Source organism: Enhydra lutris, unplaced genomic scaffold, assembly GCF_002288905.1.
Source record: "Enhydra lutris kenyoni isolate GAN:26980312 unplaced genomic scaffold, ASM228890v2 scaffoldscaffold75, whole genome shotgun sequence".
NCBI classification, from domain to species: domain Eukaryota; kingdom Metazoa; phylum Chordata; class Mammalia; order Carnivora; family Mustelidae; genus Enhydra; species Enhydra lutris.
This window is the reverse complement of record NW_019154159.1, coordinates 436,011-447,766: the sequence shown is the minus strand read 5'-3', so window position 1 is coordinate 447,766 and position 11,756 is coordinate 436,011. Positions and strand designations below refer to the sequence as shown.

The 11,756-nt window shown below is 55.8% G+C and overlaps 1 protein-coding gene across 1 annotated transcript; it reads right to left on the bottom strand.

The window, feature by feature from the left end:
* Positions 1-37: 37 nt before the first annotated feature.
* On the bottom strand, positions 38-11,118 carry LOC111160402 (solute carrier family 16 member 5). Its single transcript, XM_022523500.1, has 4 exons — positions 10,920-11,118; positions 7,866-8,009; positions 2,879-3,688; positions 38-1,610 (listed from the first exon to the last, which is right to left on the bottom strand). Exons 1-4 carry the CDS (start codon positions 11,116-11,118, stop codon positions 1,360-1,362), a joined length of 1,404 nt encoding a protein of 467 aa, XP_022379208.1. The 3' UTR covers positions 38-1,359.
* Positions 11,119-11,756: the final 638 nt, after the last annotated feature.

Genomic DNA, 11,756 nt, shown 5'->3' with positions numbered 1-11,756 from the left:
AGGAGAAGGCAGGCTGGAGTCAGGTCATGCAAATAAAATTTTATTTTCCTGATAAGGCTTTCTTGTTGGAGCCTGGTTGAGCCTGAATCAACAAACAAGGCCTTGGGTCACAGCAGCGCCTGCAGCGCAGGGAGAACTAAACGGGGAGGGAAGGGAGTACTCAAGGCCTGTTTTCCAGCTTCATTAGTTCGTGGGGTTTATAACCTGCTGCAGGAACGTTTTGTCTGTTATTCAAACAAACTCTATGTTTCCATTGCCTCAGGTGGTACCCTGCTGGGACAAGCTTGGGCTGATGACAGCCAGCCCCCAAGTGATGACCTCAGGAACCCTACCAGCAAAAAAGAGTATGTGTGTGGGGGGCACTGACCTCCACACCCCAGGCAGAAGCGCCCTGGGGAGTGGAGGTGGGCTGGCAGCTGGCCCAGCCGGCTACTTACCCTAGGGTGGACACCTCTGACACAGTAGGGAGAGGAGGGCAGGAGAGGGAGAGAAGGCTTCTGTTGCAAAACAGCTCCATTTTCCCAGAGGTCTCCCGCCCTGCCTAGCAATCCTTCTGCGCCCCTGCTCACTCAAATGTCAGGCCTTCCCCCACGCCAGCACGCAGCTTTATGACCAAGATACAAGGCAGGGGCACAGGAGGGAGGGAGACCTTACAGCAGGCACTGCTGAGTGCAGGGGACCCCTCAGACTTCAGTGATTCTAGGACCCAAGCCAAGGGCTCCCCTCCAGTCTTTTGCCCAGACACCAGGTTGGGTCCTCTCCCCAACCGTTAATCTGTCCGTGTCCTGTGTCCATGCCAACCCCTCAGCCTGGCTATCCACCACTGCCGGTCCCAGCTCATTCTTTCAGGGGTTCTTTTCCCCAAGGTTCCAGTCAGCATGAGGCCCAACAACCTGTGCCCGGGCCCTTGGGAAGAAAGGGGGCCGAGAGCGTTGGAGGAGGGGTAAACTCTCTGGAACTGTCTGGAGGCCGAAGAAGGACAAAGAGATCACATCGGAGACGTCCAGGCTAGACTGGAGGGTCCAGTGTGTCGAGTGGCAGCGGTAGTACTGGGCAGCCCACTGGGCTGAGCCGGCTGTGACAGACCCAAGCAGGGTGTAGACTCACTTTCCTAGGCTCCAGGTATGCTGGTGCCCCAGAAAAAAAATCAGGAGGACCTGCTCCTGGATCTGCTGGTTGGATGGAGCTCTGAGTCGTTGGAGGCCAGCCTCCAAGGTCCCAGCTCCTGGCTGAGTCCCAGTGTGCAGAGCCTAGAAGGCTTCTGGCTTCGGGCTTCCTGGGCAGCCCCTCACCCCAGCCCCTGGCAGCTGGACATCACATTCCTGGGCTGTGGCAGTGGTCACTCATGGACCTCAGGGCTCAGATGCTGGTCACATACATAACCTCGGTGTACAGGTGCTTCTTGGCACCACGTGAGTCCTCCACCATGAGGCCCTGCTCTGAGGGCACCCCCGTGATGGCTCCTTCTGCCTCGGCCTGCATGCCTGGCCTCTCCTTCTTCCGCAGGGCACAGAAGCTGCCACCCATGAAGAGGGCAGCTGATATAAGGAAGAAGCTTGACATGTAGAAAACGTAGCTAAAGTTGTTGTCGGTGGTGTCCAGGAGGAGCCCTGGGGGACAGAGAGCAAGTTAGGCCGCTGTCTGGGGATGCCAGGCCTCCCTCCCACTACCTTGTGTGCTCTCCGAGAGCAGAGATTTTATTTCAGGCTCTGCTGTATCCCCAGGATGAGCCACTATGACTGGCACATAGAAGACACTCAATAAAGATTTGTTGACTCAAAGGAGAACAAGAACATTAAGCCTGCTCTCCAGGGGGCAAGAAGAACCCTGGGGCCAGAAGTGCACCTCATGGCATGTCTCCCTTACCCTTGGTGGCAGGGAACCAAGCACACAAGAGCCATTAGTCCGGGATACCTACTCAGCTACACCTGGGCCCTCCCACACCTCCTCCTGGGTAATCGTCTCCACTTGTTGCTTTCATCAACTCCCTTGGAAACCACGACTTCCAATGACACACTTGGGAAGAGTCCCCCTTGTCATCAGAGGACTGTACTGACTGCCACCATCGCTGACTGCCCTCCAGCCTCAAGGGCTTCACACATCTTCCCTGTTACTTTGAATGTCACATCCTTGGCTGCCTGGCAAGTCTGCCCATGGGAGGCTCTGCTTCCATACCTGTTTGTTTCCCTCCTGGCACAGATCACCACGCTGAGCACAAACCTGTGTCTGGTTTGACTCTCCCACCAGAAGGGAAGCCCTGAGAGGTGGGGACTGGGCATCTGTCCCCAGTCAGCCAGGACCCCCAGTGACTGGCACAGGCGAACCAGTCGTTAAGGCAGGTGTTCCTGTCTGCCTTTTGGAGATGACACTGTGGCTCAGAGAAGGAAAATGACTTGCCTGGGTCCCACAGGCAGGAAGTGGGACAGCCAGGATCTTAATCAGGCAAACATGCACGTGGTTTTCTGCTCTGTGCCAGGCTCTCTGCTAAGCTCTTTGCTGTATAACTGCGGTCCTCACAACAAGTCTATGGGGTAGATCGTATTAACCTCCCCACTTTGCTGATAAGAAAACAGAGGGACAGAGAGGAAGATGAAGGACTCAGGCAAGTTTGGTACCAAAAAAAAAAAAAAAACAAAAGAAAACACCTCCTTATTTTTAACTGTTCATGCCCTGGGCGCCAGCTGGGGAAGAGGCTGCAGCTTGGAAAATCACAGACGCTTAGAAAATCACAGATTCCAAGTCCCTCGCCCTGGAGATGCTGGATGGCACCCAGATCTGTTCAGACTGTTCCCCTTTGCCCCACCTCCACGTCCTGCCCACCCAGGCCACGCCCACGCACGCCCAGGCCGCACCCACATCCGCCCCAAGAGGGCCTCACCGGCCAGCGGCGGGGAGATGAGGACGGAGACGCTCTCCAGGACGGTGAAGAGGCCCAGGGCGCTAGAGAACCGATCCATGGGGACGATGTCCATGAGGACCTGGAAGATGAGGGCTCCGATGGCGCTCATGGACACGCTGTACAGCAAGCTGTAGCCCACCAACACCCGGAAGTCGGCCGACGCGGCGCACACCAGGTTGGTGAGGCCATTGAGCAGGGCTGCCAGGCTGAACAGGTACTTCCGGTGGCCCGCGAAGTCCCGCCGGCCCGCCACCAGCCCGGCCATGGGCCGCAGGAAGATGTTGCTAAAGCCAATGATGGAGATCAGGAGGGCCGCCCTGTGTTCGTCCACCCCGTGCCACATGGCGTACGGCACCAGGAAGACGTGCGGCAGCAGGAAGCCCAGGACCATCCACATAACGCCCAGCATGTACACTCGGTAGCCCGCGTTGTGCCGCAGTATATCAAAGGCCAGGTGGCGCTGGATGGCCCGACCACACGCTGCCAAGCAGCCGGGAGCAGGTGTCTTGGAAGGTGGAGGAGGCGCTTCTGTGGTCTCGGGGACCACGGTGGTGGCCACGGGCCTCAGGATGGCCCCACAGACGCAGCAGTGGAGAAAAACGCCGCCGAAGACAAGGAAGGTGCCCCTCCAGCCCAGGTCCTCCAGGAGGTAGCGGGAGAGCAGTGGCCAGAGCGTGATGCCCAGGGAGACGCCCACCGAAGCCAGAGCGTTGGCCAGAGCCCGGTGGTGGTGGAAGTAGAAGCCCAGCACGGTGATGCTCGACTGGAAGCTGAAGCACATGCCCAGGCCTGTGGTGGGAGGGAGGAGACTGGCTGGAGGGCATTCTGGGCCTCCCGCAGGCACCCAGATGGGTCGTGGGGTCCTGCTCCATGTCTGCCCTCCTTCTGTTCTGGCCCAGACCCACTTCCAGGTCCCCAGAGATTGAGGATGGAAACAGCCTGCTTTGCCACCTCCTTAGAAACATCAGCTCTGCCCTCCCAAGGCTGCCAGGGGCACACTTGTTGCCCTTTGCACAGCACCAGGCTAATCTTTAAAAACCTAAATTGAAAAAAAAAACAAAAAAAAAACAACCCTAAATTGAGGGGGGTTGCTTGGGTGGCTCAGTCAGTTAAGCATCCGCTTTCAGCTCGGGTCATGATCTTGGGGTCCTGGGACGGAGCCCCATGTCGGGCTCCCTGCTGAGTGGGGAGCCTGCTTTTTTCTCTCTCCTTATCCTCTGCCCCTCCCCCTGCTTGTGCTGGCTCGCTCTCTCTCAAATAAAGAAATAAAATCTTAAAATAAATAAATAAGTAAATAAAATAAAAACCTAAATTGGGGTAAGTCACCTTTCAAAGACTTCCCATTACACCTGGAAAAAAATGCCACAGTAGTTGCTGTGCCCTGGAAGGCTCTGCAGGGTCTGGCCCCTTGTCATCTCTTGGGTGCCATCTCAGGCCATTCTCCCTGTCACTCACCATGATTGAACCGCATCAGCTTCTTTCTCTTCCTCTGGACACCAAGCTGCCCCCCACGGCGGGACATTTGCAGTTGCTGTTCCCACTGCCTAAAATATGCTTCCCTTAGACTTTTCTCTCCTGGCTCAGCTCAGATGCTACACCCCCACCCTCTCTGTGCTGCCCGAACAGCTGAACATGTTGCAAGAGAAAGCTCACCGCCACACCATGACCACGATTCTCAGCTGGGCTCTCGGGCCACCTGTGATGCCACTATCAATTTTCTCTCCCACCCTCCTGGATGACCACCAGTCCTTCTCTATGCACCTCCCCCAGGACCCCCAGCTGACCACTTGCCTTCTGTTTGTGACATTGGACTGTCTGTCCCTGCTGCCAGCCAAGGTCAACCCGCTGCTTATGCCCTTCATCTTGTCCACTTAAGGCATATCCCTCCAGCAATTTCTTTCTCCTGCACCACCCACTTTCTCCTCTTAGCCAGATCATTCTCCTTCGTTGTTATTCCTCCCATTAAAAACAAAACAAAGGGCGCCTGGGTGGCTCAGTTGGTTAATCATCTGACTTTGGCTCAGGTCATGATTTCGGGGTCCTGGGATCAAGCCCAGAGGCTGGGCTCCCTGCTCAGTGGGGAGTCTGCTTGTCCGTCTCCATCTCCCTCTGCCTCTTCCCCCCACCTCGTGTTCTCTCTCTCAAATAAAGAAATAAAATCTTTTTAAAAAAGCAAAACAGGGGCGCCTGGGTGGCTCAGTGGGTTAAAGCCTCTGCCTTCGGCCCAGATCATGATCTCAGGGTCCTGGAATCGAGCCCCGCATCGGGCTCTCTGCTCAGCGGAGAGCCTGCTTCCCCCTCTCTGCCTGCCTCTCTGCCTATCTGTGATCTCTGTCAAATAAATAAATAAAATATTTTTTAAAAATAAAAAATAAATAAAAAAGCAAAACAAAAGCAAACAAAAAAAGAAAACAGAAACCCAGCCCCAGCTTGCTCCCACTCCCTTCTCAGTACCTGCTCCCGGTAGCCCCAAGGGTCTGCGGGCCAGGGGTGATCCCAAAAAGGAGGCAGAGGGGGAGCAGATGTGCAGGTGGAAGGGTCTTGGGGGTTCATTCTCTCTGCTACGAAGAGGAAGAGGAGCCCACAAGGAGAGGCCCAGGAGCAATGGCGTCCGAAGAGGAACAGGCAGTACAAAATGTTAACCAGGAAAATGCAGGAAAGGATGAAAAGGAGCAAGGTGCTAATAAAGGAGAGCCCTTGGCCTTCTGTTTGGAAGCTGGTGAATGTCGTGTGCCTCCACAGGCAGTTGCATCCTGCAGTATAGGTGGGACGTGTGTCAGAGGCTTGGAAAGCTATGGGCAAGGGAGGGAGGAGGTCAGGCAGCGGATGGAAAAGGAGTCCTGGCGTGGTCTTCCGGCAGTTAGCACCAACCCTCCTCACCGTGACCGGATGAGTTTGGCCTGATGCCTCAAGTCCTGATGTTCTCCCTCAAGGTCGCAGGAAGACGTACCTCAGGAAGACGTACCTACATTCTAAACTTGGTTATAAGGGACCTTTCCCATAAATCCTTTGGTGTTACATGTTTCTTTAGGGTCCCCTGTTACTGGCTCTTAACTGAATGTGGGTGGGGGGTTTTGTATGTTTGTTTTTATTTTATTTTATTATTTTTTTAAAGATTATTTATTTATTTGACAGAGAGAGAGAGAGAGAGAGAGAGAAAGATCACAAGTAGGCAGAGAGGCAGGCAGAGGGAGAGGGGGAAGCAGGCTCCTCGCTGAGCAGAGAGCCCAATGCGGGGCTCGATCTCTGGACCCTGAGATCATGACCTGAGCCGCAGGCAGAGGCTTTAACCCACTGAGCCACCCCGGTGCCCTGTTTTTATTTTAAGTGGGCTCTTCACCTAACATGGGGCTTGAACTCATGACCCAGAGATCAGGAGTCACATGCTCTACTGACTGAGCCAGTCAGGTGCCTTTGAATGTTGTATTTTGACTCAGTCTGTAAGATTCTGTCACCCGGGGAGTTTTCCCCTATTACATGGCATGATGCTCATAATATTTTGTGAAGCTAATAAGGCAGTTTAAAAAAAGCAAAAAAACCCAAAACAACTAAAAAAAAAAAAAAAACAAAAACCTCTCTTGATCCCACAGCCTCTTCCGGGTATTGGCCTGTTTCTCTGTCCCCTTCATCAAAATTTCCTGGAAATACTGTTTATCTCCACTGTCTCCAACTCCTGTCTTTCTCTTTGCTCTTGACCTGCTGCAATCAGACTTTCCGCCTCACCTTTGGTCCAGACTCCCTCTTATCAAGGTCAGCAACCTCCATGTTGCCAAATCCAAAGACTGAGGCTGGTCCCCTTCCATCTGACCCACCAGCAGCCTGACACAGCCCTCACTCTCTCCTCACCTTCTCAAGAAACCTCACTCCCCTGGGCCTCCTCCTGCCTGTGTCCCTCCTTCCCACCAATGATTGGACACCGCAGGGCCCAGTCCTCAGGCCCCCTCAGCCCCCCACTCTTGTTCCCTCAGTGACAGCAGAACGATACCTCCTCTCAATACTAGAATGCCAGCCCTGTCGTGAGCAGCCGAGGGCCTGTCCCCGAACAGTGGACTGGATGCTTCCACACCTGAGTTTCCCAACCGCCCACCAACCTGCTCCTCCCTTCGGTTCCCCACTGTAGTTAAAGGCTACTCCATCCTTCCGGAGTTTGGGGCAAAAACCTTGGCGTCACCCTTCTTGGCTCCTGGAACCTTGGGTCATCCTTGACTCTTCTTCTCTGGACCTCCCACGCAGTCCTGAATCTGACCACCCCTCACCACCTCTATCGTACCGCCATGGTCAAAGGTAGGCCATCTCCCGTCTGGGTTATGATGCTCATACCTGTCTCCTGCTCTTAGTCCCCACCCAGTGCACATATGTTGAACACAGCAGCCAGAGGGCTTTACAAACACCAGTTGGATGACGTCACTCACCCCACCACCTGAATCACTCCCATGGTTTCCCATCTCACTACTCGGCAATCAGGCACTACTCCTCATCCAGCCTCCACCCTACTTTTGCTCATGCCCTCCACTGCCCCTTGGGCCCTTCTGGGCTTTGCACTTGCTGTTCCTGCTGTCCGGAATGCTCTTTCCCTGAGAGCCTGGCAGCAGACTCCCTCACCTCCATGAGCTTCCTGCCCAAATGTCACCTCCTCTGCAAGACCTTCCCCGACTGCCCTGTTGAAAGCAACAACTTCCCCCACCTTGCTTTATCTCCTGCCTGGGGTGTCCTAGATGTTTTACCTCTTTGTTTGTTTAATCTCGGCCCACCCACCCCCCAGCCAGGACACCCTCCCATCAGCGGTCCTCCCTGGCTTCTCAGATGTTTGTCACCATCAGAAACAATCTTTCTCATTTACATATTCTTTGTCCCTCTCCCTCATGGGATTGATAAGCAGCCCCAGAAGATTAGACACGCGGCCTGCACTTATGCCTGGCACTTTTTGGCAGGCACCCAGAAATTCTCAAAATGGGAAGACTGTCACCTGTGATGAATCCTGCTGTGAGGTAGAGCTGGCTAAGGGTACGGCAGAAGGAGCCTGCTACCATGCCCAGGCTGGCCAGTGCGCCCCCCAGCATCACCGTCACTCGGCAGCCAAAGCGTCCCACCAGGATGCTGCACAGGGGTCCTGTGGGGAGGAAGCAGGGAGAAGGGCAGGGGTGAGGAGACAGCCAGCAGGTGGCAGCTGAATGAGGAGGACAGGAAGGAGGGAGAGAGGGCCTGGGAAGGGGTTCCAGCAAGAACTAGCCATGTGGCTGGAAGGGCACAGCCCTGGGGCCTATAGGTCTCGATTCTGATCGCCACCCGGCCCCAGGCTGGCTATGGGCTGGGGCAAACCCAGTCCCCCTCTGCGCCTCCCCTACAGGAGGTCACCCTGGATGATTTCTGACCACCTGTAAGCGGAGGTGGAGGTCCTGCAAGGGCTTGGTTTAACCCCTAAAAGGATCCCCAGAGCTTCGGACTGAGGCCCTTCGCTGCACTGACCTGAGGCTGATTCCATCCGAGTAAAATAGGCCTGGCTCGTGACCTGGGTAGATGCCCCTTGCTGGGGGTTTTTCTCAGTGGGTGAGGGTCCCAGTTTATCAAAACGATGGTGAGTGCCTACAGCCCCCACCTGCTTCCCATTCTCAAGAGGACTGGCCACAGCCCTGCCACTAGCCTCCAATCTGTCTAGGGTGGGCAGCCTGGGGTGCGGGAACACTCACTCCACACCCCCTTGCCCTGGCCTCGGGAGAGAACTGGGTGGGGTGCTTTCTCCCCTCCCCCATCACTTCCAGCCAACACAAATTCTTTGGCTTCCGGTGGAGAGGGGCCTGTTCTCCTCCTCCCCACCCCCACCTTGAGCTGCCTTCTCACCAGCCCAGTCCCAGAGCGGAAAGGAGCCAGTCCTGGCTGGCTGCTTCTCCACACCTCACAGGGCCCCATTCACCAGGTGCCCTGCCCTTCAAGTACACACAATGGAATTTCTACAGTTACTCTCCCAGAGAACTGCCAAAGGAAGAGGGAGGGAGGGAGGGAGGGAGCGAGCGTGAGCTCGAGAGCGCATGCCCAGTGCGCGTATATGTTTGGGGTGGAGAGGGGATGTGTGCATGTGAGCCAGTACGAGATTGGGAATGACACAGGAAGTAGGCAGCCCGCACTCAGAGATAATCAAGCACAGGCAGCCATAGAGGGAGAGGCAAGACTGCAGTGAACATGACTACTGCCCCACACATCGTCCATCTTCCCCACCCCAAACTCTGGTCTGACTTTGGAAAAGTGACACTGGGCAAAGCCCCAAGTCATGGCACTGAGGGTAGAGGTTGGGACCTGTGCCAGCTTAGCTCAAACAGCCAGGGGCACTGGGAAGCAGGGTGTTTCCTCTACAGGGCACTGCTTCTGCCCTTAACTCACTCTGCAACCCTGAACGTGCCTAGAACTTGTGCTTGCTTGCTTTCTTCATCTCTAAGATGTGTGGGGGCCGGGGATGCTTGAGATTGAGGATAATTTCAAGTTCAAAATTTCTCTGGGGACGCCTGGGTGGCACAGTTGGTTAAGCGTCTGCCTTCGGCTCAGGTCATGATGCCAGGGTCCTGGGATCAAGTCCCGCATCGGGTTCCCTGCTCAGTGGGCAGTCTGCTTCTCCCTCTGCCTGCCACTCCCCCTGCTTGTGCTCTCTCTCCCTCTGACCAATAAATAAATAAAATCTTAAAAAAAAAAAAAATTCCTCTGATACTCTGAATGAGCATGGGCTAAAGGTGTGTATGTGAGACAGACAGACATACAGATGGGAATCCCAGGCCGACTGAAGTGTTGGCATGTCTGCTAGAGGTTGGGGAGTCTAAAGCTGGTTGGGAGTCGGGGTCCCCACGGGATGCCTGTTTCCCGGGCCCTGGCATGGATTCCTTCCTGGCTGCATGGAATGAACTGCCTGAGATTCCCACTTCTGCCCCAACCTTGCAGGTGAAAAGGTCATGGGGTCTGGCCTAGTCCAGGCCTCTCCCAGGGCCCTAAGTCCAGGCCCCGCCAGGTTCAGGGGTCATCTCAGGGAGGCCATCTCTCCCAGTCTGACCTCTCCCCCAGTTAGAGGGAAGGACCTGGAAAAACAAGCAGGCTGCTCCTGCCGGGTGGAGGGAGTGGCAGGAGGAGCGCAGGGAGGTGGAGTCAGCTGAGCCAAGGAAAGCACATGGGGAGAGCCCTGTGGGCCAGGAGATCTTGCTCCTGCTGACCAGGGCCTCCTGCTCCATCCCCCATCCCCGCTCGCAGGTCCCTGTCTTTGGAGTCTCCTTGAAGAGCTCTCAGGAGTCAGGGGCAGGGCCCTGAGCCCAAGTCTATGGCAGGGAATCTCCCAGGCAGCCCTGGCCATCCCTCTTCACTGAGGTCAGGGGAGGTCAGGATGAGAGGGTCACATTCTTGAAGGAGCCAAGCAGGAAACAGGCGGGGGAGGCTGCCTTCACTTGAACCTCCCCAGCCCTTGCAATACCCCTTCTGCTTCCTGGGGAGAGATGGGGCTCTTTCCCTGCCCCCATCTTGCCCCTTGTGTTTTCCTTGAGCCCCCTTTCCCATCCTGAAGCCCCCGCCAAGGTTCTCCGAATACTAGCTGCTGGTAACTCATGGGATTCTCCCTATAATCCCAGGTAGGAGGTGGTAGGGTGTTGGGTGTTACCTCTATATTGCAGAAGAAGAAACTGAGGTTCAGAGAGATTACCCAAGCAGCAATTCCTCAAGTCTGAGCTAAGCGTCTGGCACTCCCACAATCTGCTCGGATCTTCTCTCGGCCTCCAGCCACTGCGAGGACTGGCTGTGCGCCTTGGGAGCCTCCATACCCTCTCCCCATCCCCAGCCCAGCCAAGACCTGCTCAGCCCAGTTCAGCACAGCCCAGCCCCATATTCCAGCCAGTGGGGGCTGAAATCAGGTGACATTTTAGGAATTCACCCCATGAGACAAAGCCTGTGGCCTCAGCGAAAGTGAGCTCCAGGAGGCCAGGGAGACTGTGGCTTCCTCCTTCACCCTGCGCTCTTTCTCAACCCTCCCTCGGCCCCTCCCCAGGCTGCTCACCCCCAGCATGGAGCATGGCTGTCAGGATGGAGGGGAACCATGAGGTCTCACTGTTGCTGGCCTGGAACTCATGCTGTAGTTCAGTGAAGAAGATGCCAGTGCATGTAGGGAAGCCCAGAGTGAGGCCCTGGGTCACCAGGGAGGCCAGCAGCACCACCCAGGCCCAGCAGCCCTCTGCACGCTCCAGGACCTGGGGCATCCTTTGCCGTTACCACGTTACCACTGCCTGGGCCACCTGCGGAGGGGACAGAATGCAGCTGCCAACCCCAGTTCACCTGCCACCTTCCCTGGGTGGCTGAAACCATTCCTTCCTTTGCCCCAGCATCATGTAGCACAGAGGGCACCGCCCCCTGGGAGGTGGCCAGAGGCAAATGCGTTGGCCTTGGCCTTTCCTTTCACCCACTTCCCAGAGCCAGCCTGACAGGAGGCGCAGGCAGGTGAGCCGTCAGTGGGATGAGGCAGGTGGGAGGAATTCTTTCTAGACTTAGAACATCTGGTGGTCAGTCAGTAGGCGGCACTTCCTGGCCCGGCCTTGGGACCCCCTCCTGTACACAGCAAGCACTCAATAACAGCTTGTAGAATGGAACAGATCTCTAGAGCCGGCAACGTCCCAATTCCCCCGCAGGTATGCACAGATGCATTTTCAAACATTCATAAGCAGGCTTCCTGCACACAAACACAGACTTTTGCAAAGCCGCCTTGACAGCAGCGTCCGCTGTCAGTGCTGCTGAGACGGCCTGGGTGAGTAAGTGGGTGCTGGACATCGTCAAGGAGTGTACACAGAATAGCTTTCCAGGGTGCCACACAGGGTCCTGGGATGGAGCCCCGCATCGCGTA